Genomic DNA, 14,477 nt, shown 5'->3' with positions numbered 1-14,477 from the left:
TGTATTAAATTAGTTTAGTCAACCTTAAAGATAAGAAACTCACAGATAATCAAAGATAAGTAAAGTACTTTTTACTTTAAAAAGTAAACTGACTTTATAAAATTTACAAGTTAGAGAATTCATAACACAGGACAAAAATTACTTTTACTGGAATTTAAAGCCTTGAAATTTAAGCTGGACATTTTCCATGTGATAGATGTAGACAATAATTATCAGTGCTTTAGTATAGACATTCAGTAGCCAAACAGAGGAGTGAAACAGATTTCTAGAACAGATTTGGGAAATTTCAGCAAAAAGGAACATAGAATTTTGGGCAATAATGTCCTAGAAGTGGGAAAATGCTTCTGTATTCTTAAATCCTCAGCTTAGGAACGTGGCTAAAAGTTTTAACTTTGACTATACATCATGCAGAAGTTTGTTCTAACCAAGCCCCAGCTTTATAATGAGCTTAGGAAAAAAAAAATAGGTTTCTCTTTTAGAAGCTATTTTTTTTTTCTGTGTAGTAGAATAAAAAGTGTGTGCAATTAGAGAATGGTACACCTAAAGATAAAAGGGACTAATCCTGTAAGTAACTAGGATTGAATATTAAGAAATGGGATGTTGTGTTTCTTGTTGACTTAATGTTTTTGGAAAAGTAAGGAGGAATAGTTGAGCTTAATCTTGAAAATTGGTTCCATTTAAATTTTTGTTTATTATTTTGAAGCTGCTCTGGTTTTTCTAATCACCTTTCTTAGCTTTGCAGCAAGAAAAAGGTTTGTATAAAAATGAGAGTTTTCTGGTACCATCTGTGAATAAGAGCGAATGAAAGATTCCACAGCTACAATGAAGTGATACCCAGACTAAAATGAAATATGTATTTTGTAAAATTGTTACCGAATTTGGCAGTCTTGGTAATGTGTTCTGTGATTTTTTTTCTGTGTAATTTAAAGCCAGGTGTATATTTTATAAAACACTTTACATTGTAGTATGGTTCAGAAAGAGGCTAATAATATGTATCTTATATTTTTATGTGACTACTAGTAATGTGCTTTAAATTTTTCTGTCCACAGTGAATGGAGTAACCTTTTACTCAGTGTAAAAAGAGTAATACTTTGATACTAAGCATTATTGGCAGATAGACAGTTATATTGTATGATTGTTATTTAACAGCAGTTTTTTTAAGGTGCTGCTTTTGCGATTTGGGTTTTTTTCTTAATAGAGGTGGGGAAATTAGTATAAGTGACTCATGAAGAGGTTCTTAGGCTTTAGTGATGGTATAATATATTGAAAATATATTACATTTTTCGAGTTTTCTGCATATTTTAAAGCTGAAAATGCATATTTGACTTTCTGGTTTCAGAGCCCTGTGAAATAAGGCAGGTGATACTATAGTTTTATAGACTAGGGAACTTTAGAGACTAAATGAAGTGCTTCGTGTTACAGAGGTGGAACTTAGTATGCAGGTCTTATGACTTAGAATCTAGGGAGTTTTTATTTTAAGGGACACATAAATGAGCCAGTCACATCTGGTGTTGGCTTTTGCCCTGAATGAACAATATAGTCTTTCCTAAAAATTTTTTTTTTGAAAATTTATTGATTTTAGAGAGAGGAAGGGAGAGAGAAACCTTGATTTGTTGCTCAATCAATTCATGCATTCATCGGTTGGTCCCCGACCAGGGCTGGAACCCACAGCCTTTGTGTATCAGGACAGTGCTCTAATCAGCCGAGCTACCTGGTCAGGGTGATCAGTATTATCTTTCTACACAGAAACCAGTTGTCAAAAATATTGAAATAGTACTTGAAAAAAATCCATTGAATGCTCATACTTGGGGTTCTACATTCACCTCTTTATCTTTTTGCTTTCCTTTCTTTGGTTACCTTCTCTCCCTCTTCTGATCACATAGCTTGGGTAACATCTATGTAGGCAAATATTGTTTAGTATGGGTACTTCATTTCTCTTTGCTAGTTGTTTTTTTTTTTTTAAGAAACAGTATACACACATACATACATACATTGTGTTTCTAAATAGAAAGTGAACTTAATTTATATTCTAAACATTTTCTTTAAAAATAGCAAAATTGAAAAATATAAAAAGCCTCCCTCTTTGTCTCTTTTTTTTCAGTAAGCCTCCTCTGAAGTAAGACTAACCACTCCTCTCTAAAAATCTTCTAAAGCATCACTTGTCATCTGGGGGTGTCTTGCAGAGAAGGCACAGAGTATCTGGAATAAAAGAGCTTCTTAAGGATTTGAGCTGAAAGTGCAATTTTTCTAACGTGTGAAACATTTTTTATTCCTCTATTTAAACATCCTTCGTATTTTGTGCCCCTTCTGTTGTAGGGTAGATGATGTGCCTCCAGGAATATCTCTGCTTCCTGACAATATTCTGCAGGTTCTGAGTATCCAGCTACTACAATGTGTTCAGAAAATGGCAGATGGGTTAGAGGAGCAACAGCAAGCCTTATCAATTTTGCTTGTTAAATTCTTCATTATTCTGTGCAGGTATCTGGTACAAATAAACTAGTTATTTGTTTTAAGTAAGTATTACCAAAATGGTAATGATTTATTGTTACTAGTATTTTTTCCATACAGAGCATTAAAGAATGAGTGCACCTTTTGCAATAGGCTTGTGTTTTGTTATTATATTGGAAAGCCTTCTAGTTGCTATACCAAGTTTTAGAGAAATTCAGCCTAGATTTTTTTTTAAATTGCTTTCAGATAAAGATAGTGACAGGAGTTTTCCTAACCAACTTTATTGTACTGCTGTTTTCTGTCTGGTCCTCACCTATACAGATATATTCATTTGTAGTACTGTGCATTATCACTTTTGAAATGCATTTTTCTAATGTTTTATAACTGTACCAAGGAAGTATAATTTTTTACAGCTTTTATTTTGCAGATTTATAAATAATTAGGTCTCTGGTACTTAAATTTTGGTATGCCTAAGTATCAGCTGGAAAACTTAATAGAAATATAGAGCTTGATCCTTACTTACAGAATTTCTGATACAAAAGAGCTCAGGCATTTTGACTTTGCACAAATTCTGAGTTAATCTGCATATCAAAATTTAAGAACTGTTCAGCTGGGCCATCCCATATCTCTTAAAAGTCTATGTTTTTATTTTTATTTTTTAAATACTTTATTGTTTATGCTATTACAGTTGTCCCAATTTTCCCCCTTTGCCCCCCTCTACCCAGCCTGCCCCCACGTCCATAGTCAATCACCATACCGTTGTCTGTGTCCATGGGTCCTACATCCATGTTCTGTGACTACTCCCTTCACCTTTCCAATCAGTCCCTGCCTCCCCCCTTCCCCTGTTAGAGCTGTTAGTCTGTTCCATGACTACATGCCTCTGGGTCTGTTTTGCTCATTAGTTTATTTTGTTTGTTAGATTCCTCTTATAAGTGAGATCATATGGTATTTATCTTTCATTGACTGGCTTATTTCACTTAGCATAATACTCTCCAGTTCCATCCATGTTGTCGCAAAAGGTAGGAATTCCTTCTTTCTGCTGTGTAGTATTTTATTGTGTAGATATTACCACAATTTTTTTTTATTGTTCTATTACAGTTGTCCCAATTTTTCCCTCTTTGTCCCCCTCCACCCAGCCCACTCCTGGTCCCACAGTCAGTCCCCACCCCCTGTCCATGTCCATGGTCATTCATACATGTTCTTTGAGCCCTTCCCCTTCTTTCTACCATTATCTCCCTTTCCCTGCCCCTCTGGTAGCTGTCACTGTGTTGCATGTTTCCATGTCTGTTATTCTATTTTGCTTGTTAGTTTATTTTGTTCATTAGAGTCCTCTTATAAGTTATATCATATGGTATTTGTCTTCGCCGACTGACTTATTTCACTTAACATAATAGTTTCCAGCTCCATGCACGCTGTCGCAAATGGTAGGAGTTCCCTCTTACTTTCCACTGTTTAGTATTTCATTGTGTAGGTGTACCACAGGTTTTTTTAATCCATTGATCTACTGATAGGCACTTAGGCCGTTTCCAATCTTGGCTGTTGTAAATAGCACTGCTATGAACATGGGAGTGCATAATTCTTTTGAAACTGGTGTTTTGGGATTCTTTGGGTATATTCCCAGGAGTAGAATAATGGGGTCAAAAGGCAGTTCCATTTTCAGTTTTTTGAGGAAATTCCATATTGTTTTCCACAGTGGCTGCACCAGTCTGCATTCCTACCAACAGTGCACTAGGGTCCTACCAACAGTGCACTAGGGTTCCCTTTTCTCCACAACCTTGCCAGCACTTGTTTGTTGATTTGTTTATGATGGCCATTCTGACTGGTGTGAGGTGGTATCTCATTGTGGTTTTAATTTGCATTTTTCTGATGGCTAGTGATGCTGAGCATCCTTTCGTATGTCTCTGTGCCCTTTGTATGTCCTCTTGGGAGAAGTGTCTATTCAAGTCCTTTGCACATTTTTTAATTGGATTGTTTCTCTTTCTGGTGTTGAGTTGTATAATGTTTCTCTCCTAATTTAGTCTCTCCGAGAACCTTAGGCACATTTCTGATTTTGTGCCCTTTTTTGTCTTTAAAATTTAGAAGAATAATATAAATATTATAAGGATTGAGGGAAAAGAATGTACTCATGTGTTGGCTGCTGTGATAGTTGATTTGCTATATTTTCTCCTGTTAAGTACCTAGTACAATTTTATTGAAATAAAAAATCCTGTAGATAAGTAATTGTTTTAAATCTAATGTGTTTAGCTATTGGTAATAGAGGAAAGCAGTGGAATTTTCAACCCAGGTTTTGGTTGATTTTTTTTTTTTGGTAGGAGATAATCTCTCATGATAAATTTAATGTTCAACAGCTGCCAATCACTTACACTTGGTGATACTAAAAAAAGTAGACTGGTTTTTCATCAGTTTTGTTATTGTCTTTAAATTCACTACAGAAACTGTATCCTCTTATTGCCTGAATTCAGGGTAAACTGCTTTTAGTGTCTTACTCTTGCTATGGAACTATTTTTTTATTAAAATATAACATGCAGACAGTGGTCAGATGACAAAGGTACTGCTAAATAAATTACAAATTGAATACACTTGTCACCACTCAAGGTCAAGAAATAGTACGTTATTGGTACCCTAGAAACCCGTTCTATGCCCTCTCTTAATAGCTACCCCTCACCACTCTCCAGAGTTAACTGTTTGTTTTTTTTTTTTGACATTTCCTTGATTTTCTTTATTTTTCTTTATTTTTAGTGTATTTTATAGGTTATGCAATTACAGTTGTTCCAATTACTCCCCCTTTGTCTCCCACCCAGTACCCCCATTCCCTCCAGCAATACCCACCTTAGTTCATGTTCATGGGTCGTGCATGTAAGTTCTTTGATGTCTCCATTTCCTATGCTGTTGTTAACGTCTTCCTGTCTATTTTGTACCTACCAAAGATGCTTCTTAATCCCTCCACCTTTCCCCCCATTCTCTCCCTTCACCTTCCAGCTGATAACCTTCCATGTGATCTCTATATCTATGATTGTGTTCCTGTTCTGCTTGTTATTTTGTTCATTAGAGTCCTTTTATAAGTTATATCATATGGTATAAATCAAATTGATCAAATAATTTTTATTCTTTTATGCCTGGCTCTTTCCTCTTTTTTATTTTCCTTTTACTTTTTCGGTTTTTGGTTACCTTTTTTCTGTATTTTTGATTTTGGTTTTCACACTTGTGTTCTGAACTGAATAGCTCTTTTTGACTGAGTGCTTTGCATTGCTTTAGAAAAATCGTAGATAATTTCAGGCCTAAGATGATACTACTTCTCTTCAGAGATGACTTATATTAGCTTTCAGAACACTCCCTAATACAGTCAGTGATTGAGATTTGGACTTCAGTCTATATGAATACTGATCCATTTTCACCCTTCTTGAGTGTTGTTTTTTGGGATCTCAAAGCAAAGCCTTAGTACTTTTTGGGTTCTGGATTCCAGTTTTTATCCCCTTTTAGCACTGTGGGACTGTCAAAATCACTCATCAGCTTTTCACTGTTTCATCTACTTCTGTCTAAAAAGGCAGACATCCTGAGGGCAAAAATAGACTTAAGTACAGTTCTCTTAACTTTATGGTTTTACTTTTTCAGCATCTTGGCATTTTAGTTTTTCACTGCCTTGTCAGTTTTTTGATATCTTTAAATCTGCTTTTTGTCCATCTTGTTTTTAGGGGGAAGATGGGTCCTACTTTCACATTATTGAAGTTTTGCAGAAGTTTTTTTTCCCCCCACCAGATGCTTGTGGCATATTTTTCTTTATGATTTATTTTTTCTGCTTGCATATTTTTTCACTTTTTTTATTGTAGTAAAATACACATACCATAAAACTTACCATCCTAACCATTTTTAAGTGTACAGTTCAGTGTTTTTTAATACACACAAGTCATTGTGCAACTATGACTGCCAAATATCCTCATAATTCTTTTCATCTTGAAGAACTAAAACTCTATATGCATTAAACAGTAATTCCCCATTCTCCCCTCCCCCCAGTCCCTGGCAACCACCATTCCATTTTCTGTCTCTCTGATTTTGACTGATAGGTGAAAACATACTGTATCTGTCTTTTGGATGCTGGCTTATTTAACTTAGCATAACGTTCTCAAGGTTCATACATGTTGTACCATATTATAGAATAACCTTTATTTTTAAGGTTGACTAACATTCCACTGTATGTAAAGACCACATTTTGCTTATTTATTCTTGGATGGCATTTGGGTTGCTTGCATGTTTTAGGTATTATGAATAATGCTGCTATGAACAGGTCTTTAACCCTGCTTTTCATTCTTTTGGATATATACTCAGCAGTGGAATTGCTGGATCCTATGATAATTCTAGTTTCAATTTTTTTAGTAACTACCATACTGTGCTCTGTAGTGGTGGCTGCATCATTTTACACTCTCATCAGCAATGCACAAGAGCTACAATTTCTCCATATTTGTATTGTTTTCTGTTGTTTTGATAATAGCTATTCTAATGAATATGAGGTGATCTCATTGTAGCTTTGATTTGCACTTCCCTAATGATTAATGATGTTGAGCATCTTTTTATGTTCATATATTTTCTTTGGAGAAATATCTATTCAAGTCTTCTGCTTGGTTTTGAATTGGGTTATTTTTTGATGTTGAGTTTTAGGAGTTATCTATATATTCTGGATAGCAAATATATGATTTGCAGATATTTTTTCCCATTGTATGGGTTGCCTTTTTGATAGTGTCTTTTGATGCACAAAAATTTAAAATGTTCATAAAGTCCAGTTTGGTCTTTTTGTTGTTGTTGTTTCCTATACCTCTGGTGTTGTATCTAAGATATCATCACCAAATCTAATGTCATGAAGCTTTCATCCTATTTTCTTCTAAGACTTTTATTGTTTTGGGTCTTAAACTTAGATCCTTGATCCATTTGGAGTTAATTTTTATATATGTTGTCAAGTAAGGGTACAACTTCATTCTTTGCATTTGAATTTCCAATTTTTCCAGCACCATTTTTGTAAAGACTGTCTTTCCCCATTGAATGATCTTGTCACCTTTGTCAAAAATCTTTGACCATCAATGAGGATTTACTTCTGGGCTCTCTATATCATTGGTCTACATGTTTGTCTTATATGCTAGTACTGTAGTATTTTGATGATTGTTGCTTTTTACTAAGATAAAATCAGGAAGTATGAATCCTCCATTTTGTTCTTTTATATTTTTATTTTTTTAAGGATTTTTTTTGGCTATTTGGGGTCCCTTGAGATTCCTTATAAATTTTAGCGTGGGTTTTTCTCTATTTCTGAAAGAACATCACTGGGATTTTGATTGGGATTGTATTGAATATGTAGATTGCTTTGGTTAATATTGGCATTTTAATAATAGTAAGTCTTCCAGCTCTGCCTTGTGTGGCTCAGTGGGTTGAGCAGCGGCCTGTGGACGAGAAGTTGCCAGTTCTATTCGTAGTCAGTGCACATGCCTGGTTTGCAGGCCATCCCCAGTAGGGGGCGGAAGAGAAGCAACCAATTGCTGTTTCTCTCATATGTCATGCTTCTCTCCCTCCTTTATCCTCTCTCTAAAAATAAATAAATAAAATCTTTAAAAAAAAAGTCTTCCAAACCATGAACATGATATGTTTCCATTTACTTATGTTTTCTTTAATTTCTTTCAGCAGTTTTTGGTTTTCAGTGTAGAAGTCTTCTCCTTTGGTTAATTCCTATTTTATTCCTTTTGATGGTAATGTAAATGGAATCCTTTTCATGATTTCCTTTTCAGGTTATTCCTTGTGTTACTTGAATGTAATTGGCTTTTATGTGTTGACCTTATATCCTGCTACTTTGCTGAATTCATTGACTAGTTCTTTTTTTTTAAATTGTATTTTATTATTATGCTATTACAGTTGTCCTGATTACATCTACTAGTTCTAATTGTGTGTATGTGTGTAATCTTTAGAGTTTTCTACCTATAAGATTATATAATTTGCAAATAGATAGTTTTACTTCTTCCTTTCCAATTTGGATGCTTTTAATTTTTTTTTTCCCCCTAATTATTTTGGCTAGAACTTCCTAGTACTATGTTGAATAGAAGTGGTAAAAGTGGCCATCCTTGCCTTGTTCTGTTCTTAGAGGAGAAGCTTTCAGTCCTCACCATTGTGTATGATGTTTGTTGTGAATTTTTCATAAATGGCTTTTATTATGTTGAGATTGTTTCCATGGTGGCCTTTTAAATTCCCTGGAATGTACTTCAGCAGGGGGAGAGGGACTTGAGACAATAGGGATAAGTGCAAAAACAACACTGCCTGCCTCTTTGTCTGAACCTTTGTGATAAAAACCAGCAATCAATAAAAGAGCACAAACCCTTTATATTTGGAGGATAAGGTCTTTTTTGCCCATTCTGGTTCTTTTAAGCTGTTAGCAAGTTGTTCCAGGACTGTTTGCATAGCTGCCAATCACATGGCTGGGTTGGGGGCTGGGTAATTTCTATGCGTGTTATTAGCTAAAGTTGACCAAAATTAACCAACATTAACTACAACTTACTGTCCAAGTCTTCCTCTGAATGTTGTGAGCCTTCAGTAGACTCTGGAGTTCCAAATAGTTATATCAGGCCAGTTTTACAAGTGCTACTGTTTTCTAGGTGTGGAGACAGATTCCTGGTACTTTCTGCTCCACCATCTTCCTGGAGTCCTCCATACAGTCTTTGAATTTTACCTCTGCTTTACTCTGTTTTCTTGAACATGTCATGCCAATCTGATTTCTTAACAAACCTATTAATTCAGTTAGTTTTTTCTGTTTGTTAAGCACATACTGGATTTTAAGGTACAAGGTATTTTTCAATGTCACAGTGTCTCAGAACAGAAAATTAAGAGTTTGTTTTGCTCTGCCAAGAAAAATAGTGGTGATGTTAGATACAGGAAATGCTGGCATTTTCTGTGTCTTACCTCTCAGACGCAGTCTTTGAAAATAAAAGAAAAATGAGGGCCATATATTAATTAATTACCAAGCATTATTGACCTACTACCTTATTTTATTTTTTAAACTCTAGTTTATTGATTATGCTGTTACTGTTGTCCCGGTATTTCCCCTTTTGTCCCCGTCCACTGGTACCTTCACTCCCTCCAGCCATCCCCCCCTAAGTTCATGTCTATGGCTTATCAATATAAGTTCTTTGGCTTATCCATTTCCTATACTGCTCTTAATATGCCCCTACCTATTTTGTACCTACCAAATTTGTACTTCTTAATCCCTGCACCTTTTCCCCTGTTTTCTCCCTTCCCCTGTAGCTGGTAACCCTCCCATGATTCTGTTCCTATTCTGCTTGTCTGCTTAGTTTGTTTTTTTAGATTCTGTTGTTGATCTCTGTGAATTTATTGCCATTTTCGTGTTCACAGTTTTGATCATCTTTTGTCTTAAATAAGTCCCTTTGATATTTCCTGTCATAATGGCTTGGTGATAAACTCCTTTAGTTATACCTAGCCTGGGAAGCACTTTATCTGCCCTTCCATTCTGAATGATAGCTTTGCTAGATGGAGTAATCTAGGTTGTAGGTCCTTGCTTATCGTCACTTTGAATACTTTTTGCCAGTCCCTTCTAGCCTGCAAAGTTTCTTTTGAGAAATCTGCTGATAGTTTTATGGAAAGTCCGTTGTAGGTAACTGTCTCCTTTTGTCTTGCTGCTTTTAAGATTCTCTATCTTTAACCTTTAGCATTTTAATTATGATGTGTCTTGGTGTGGTCCTCTTTGGGTCCATCTTATTTGGTACTCTCTGTGCTTCCTGAACTTGTTTGTCTATTTCCTTCACCAAATTAGGGAAGTTTTCTTTCATTATTTTTTCAAATAAGTTTTCAATTTCTTGCTCTTCTTCTCCTTCTGGCACCCCTATGATTTGAATGTTGGTATGTTTGAAGATGTCCCATAGGCTCCTTACCCTATCCTCATGTTTTTTAATTCTTTTTGTTTCTTGCTGTTCTGATGAATGTTTTTTCCTTCCATATGTCCCAAATTGTTGGTTTGATTCTTGGCTTCATTCCCTCCATTGTTGCTTACCTGTAGATTTTTTTTTATTTCACTTACTGTAACCTTCATTTTTGCCTGGGTCTTTTTTATGCTGTGGAAGTATCCAATGAGTTCCTTGAGAATCCTGATAACCAGTGTTTTACAAACACTGTGTTTGATAGGTTACTTATCTCCATTTCGTTTTGGTCTTTTTCTGGAGTTTTGTTCTGTTACTTCATTTGGGCCATATTTCTTTGTTACCTCATTTTGGCAGCCTCCCTGTTTGTTTCTGTGTATTAGGTAGAGCCACTTTGACTCTCTTAGTAATGTGGCCTGGTGATGGAAAAGCATGCTTGTAAGTTGTATGGGTTGGAGACTTAGGTATTGCCAAGGTGGGGTGACCTGTGTCACAGCTCTGTAGCTCTGTGGGAGAAAGCTCAGAGAGGGGACAATGCTGGACCTCTGGAGTTTTGCCCTGGAGGAAGCTGTCTCCCAACACTCACCCTGTTTCCAGTCACTGTAATTTCTCCCCGTATTCCACTGGGGCCCTTGCGGCTATTACCCTGGTGCTGAATCCCAGAGGGGGTGAGTCTGTGTAAGTCCTAAGTCTGTTGCAGGCCCTTAATGAGGAGTCTCCTGAGAATCCTGCCATTTCTTCTGCTGCCCCGATCCGCACTAGTTTTTACAGCCAGAAGTTATGGGAACTTATCTTCCTGGTTCAGGAACCCTGGGCTTGGTGGTCTGTTCTGGGGCTGGGATCCCTCACTCCCAAGGTGTCCCTCCCAGTTTTTATCTACCACAGGTGGATGTGGGACCACCTGTCGTGCATCTCCACCCTTTTCCACTTCTCTGTGTGTCCCTGCCCCTCCTACCTGTCTGGATGCATGTGGTTTCTTTAACTCCTTGGTTGTTGGACCTCCATACAGCTTGATTTTCTGATGTTTCCGGGTGATATTTATTTTGTAGTCTAGTTGTAATTTTTGCTCTAGTTGTGCGAAGAGGTGAGGCATGTGTACCTATGCCTCCAACTTCATTGGAAGTCTTGACCCACTGCTTTAAACAAGAAATGCACTGTGCCCTCAAGTCTAAAAATGTAATTATAATTTCAGTAAGCAAAGAGAACTATAAAACTGCATGTGTGTTGTAATGACTGTAACAGGTACAAAATCCAAACTAAGAATCTGCAATAGGGAAAAACAACCCTGACAAGAAATAATCCAGAATGTAAATAGTTGTTAATGTTTGGTTTGTAAGAATATTTGTGATATTTTTCCTTTCATTTCTACTTTGTAATTTTTTTCCAGTTTGTCTATAATAAATGTTAATCAGCTTATACTTCCTAAACATTCTCTGTTTATAGTAGTTAAATGGTGCTTGAGGTGTGTATCACATTCTCAATGAGAAAGCAGTTATGTAACTGTATTGATTTTAAGCTTTAATAAATGTATTTTATTTCATATGCCAACATATTTTCAAAATCCAACCTCAATACCTGAGCATACATCTCACTATTCACATGTAACAAATATACATGTATTTTTTTCTCACAGAAATCTATCTAATGTGGAAGAAATTGGTACTTGCTCTTACATTAATCATGTCATCACTATGACAACACTTTATATCCAGCAAGTAGGTGTGAATTAATATATTCTTTTTTGCTGCTTTTACTGAGAGTAACTAGGTTTTACTTTTTTCAAAGGTGTAGTTAGTAAAGTTAAATATTTTCAGAGGAACCTAATAATAGAGAAGAGAATTAAAATTATCTTTGGCACAATATATTTAGGGCATCTCATACTTATTAGCTAAAAGAAGAAATTAATGTATTTTAATTAAAAAATTAAAATGTTTTATAAATGACTTTTTTAAATGACATAATTTGTCATTTTATGTATTCATAAAATGTCTTGTTGAACACTTACTTTGGAAAGATCTTTGGTTATTCATTGGAAACCCTTCCTAGGAAGTTAATAAAATTTGAGAGGTTGTATTTAGTGCATCTGATTGATTATCTTTAGATTCAAATGAAACTTAGGCTTTTATTTGAATAAAATGATTTATTATTAGATGATGATGAAACATGTAGTCCTTTTATGATATAGGTAAGGATGTTGTACTATTTAATATTTTTAACTAGATATAATTTTATGATTAATTTTATTCTCAGTTAAAAAGCAAAAAAAAAGAGAAGGAATTGGCAGATCAGACATCTATTGAAGAATTTGTGATCCATGCACTGGCATTTTGTGAAAGTTTATATGATCCATATCGGAATTGGAGACACAGAATTTCAGGGTATGTCTTATAAATCATAATTTTCATTTTAACCTGAGTGTCATATGTATAATTCTTCAAAGCAAGTCTTATTTTCTCTGAGAGCAGTTGGTAAGATGTATATAAGATGATCCCTATCTCTCTTTCTGAGGTAGAGAGCTATAAATGGAGGTAATAAATTCATGTTAAATGCCCCTTCCAGATAATCAGTTTACCCTAAACTTTTATTTGTAATGCAATTAAATGCTAATAATCAGATAGGAAAATATCAAAGCACAGTACATATTTTTCAAAGAAAGTTCTCTGTTTTTAAAGTATACTTTATAATTTGAAAATGATTCACCCAATTTTTCAAAATATTGAAAAAACAATATTTTGTCCACTTATTTTTATTTATGGAGCGTGTTGTGCCGGTTAGGGTCTAGTCAGGAAAACAGAAGCCGTACTATAAAAGTATTTAAAAAGAGGATACAGGGTGGGGCAAAAGTAGTCTTACAGTTGTGAATAATGTGAAAGTTTATTTTTATTAATTATAATTTATTGTATTATTTTCTTTTAATTTAGTATTTATTTTTTATAACTATTTAGTCATGCACAACTGTAAACCTACTTTTGCTCAACCCTGTATAATACAAGGAAATTTTTAAATAGGTATTAAAGAGCTTAAAAAGCATAGGGGACACTGATGTAATACAAACACAGTGACTCCGGAAAGCAGCTGCTTCACCTGGGGCTGTGGGAACAAAGGGAAGAGAGGGGGGTTATCAGAAACTGGGTGTTTGCAGTGCCGGGGCTTGGACCTCTGAGGAAGGAGTATTGCTTAGCCAGTGTGGGTATTACTGTGTAGTCATAAAGAATTTAGTTCTAAGATTGCCAAAAATAAGCTGAGATGGGAACCAACTCTGAATGCCACAGTTCAGAACTATTGGCTGGTAAAAAGTAAGGAATAAGGAATCAATTCATTTTTTGCTCTTTCAGCCTTCTGGGCCCCATTTAATACTCACTTTTGGTGAACCCAACAGTGCAGTGGCTAGGGAAAGAGAAACAGAGTTTGCAGAATGCCTGTCCCAGAATCACAAAGGGAAAGAGAAACAGAGTTTGCAGAATGCCTGTCCCAGAATCACAAAACTTCCAAAGATGGATTTGGAAGTTAGTGACAGCATAATTACCAGTACAGAGCTCAGAGAGAAGAGTCTTAAACTCACGTATGTTTCTTAACCTGTGGGCACAGATTAGGAAGATTTGTATCATCACCCACAATGAGACCTCTTTTTTAGGTCTCCCAAATCGGGTGTACTTTCAATCTCAAGATTTTTTCATTTCCATATTCAATTTAACCTGACCTACCTATAAATAATTCCCACTTCCTATAACATTTCATTACTGAAATGTTTCACTTTTACAGACTCTCAGGGTTTTTAGGATAATATACCCTCACTTTGAATAGCCAACATTAGATGATGGTGAAGAATTTATAACAGACAACATTTATGTAGGTTATATGATAATAATTTTTATGATCTATTTAGTGTTATTTTACTTAGATAACTCATCCTTTAGTTAAAGCAAGAAGTGAGAAGTAGAATACTATGAACACATGCTCCAGCTATTAAAAATAATAGTCATATCTTCTTATTTATATATTTGTTTTTCTTTTTGCCTTGAGAGAAATTGTCTTTATTATTTAGGGCTCTCCATAGCAATAAAATTATTAGTGGTGTGTGTATGTGTGTGTTTAGAAAGAGTTTATTATAAGCCACTGCCTCATGTGATT

At 35.2% G+C, this 14,477-nt stretch overlaps 1 protein-coding gene across 1 annotated transcript in view; it reads left to right on the top strand.

The window, feature by feature from the left end:
• NBEAL1 (neurobeachin like 1) overlaps nt 1–14,477 on the top strand; it is a 150,929-nt gene that overhangs the window by 26,086 nt on the left and 110,366 nt on the right. The window contains exons 4-6 of the mRNA XM_054585818.1: nt 2,317–2,478; nt 11,980–12,061; nt 12,597–12,724. Coding sequence (XP_054441793.1) covers nt 2,317–2,478; nt 11,980–12,061; nt 12,597–12,724 — 372 coding nt within the window. The remainder of the gene's footprint in view (nt 1–2,316; nt 2,479–11,979; nt 12,062–12,596; nt 12,725–14,477) is intronic.

The sequence above is a fragment of the Pteronotus mesoamericanus genome, unplaced genomic scaffold (genome assembly GCF_021234165.1).
Source record: "Pteronotus mesoamericanus isolate MK-2021 breed Mesoamerican mustached bat unplaced genomic scaffold, CSHL_Meso_final contig_90, whole genome shotgun sequence".
NCBI lineage: Eukaryota > Metazoa > Chordata > Mammalia > Chiroptera > Mormoopidae > Pteronotus > Pteronotus mesoamericanus.
Note: the sequence above shows the minus strand (reverse complement) of the source record. Positions and strands in the feature narration are given on the sequence as shown.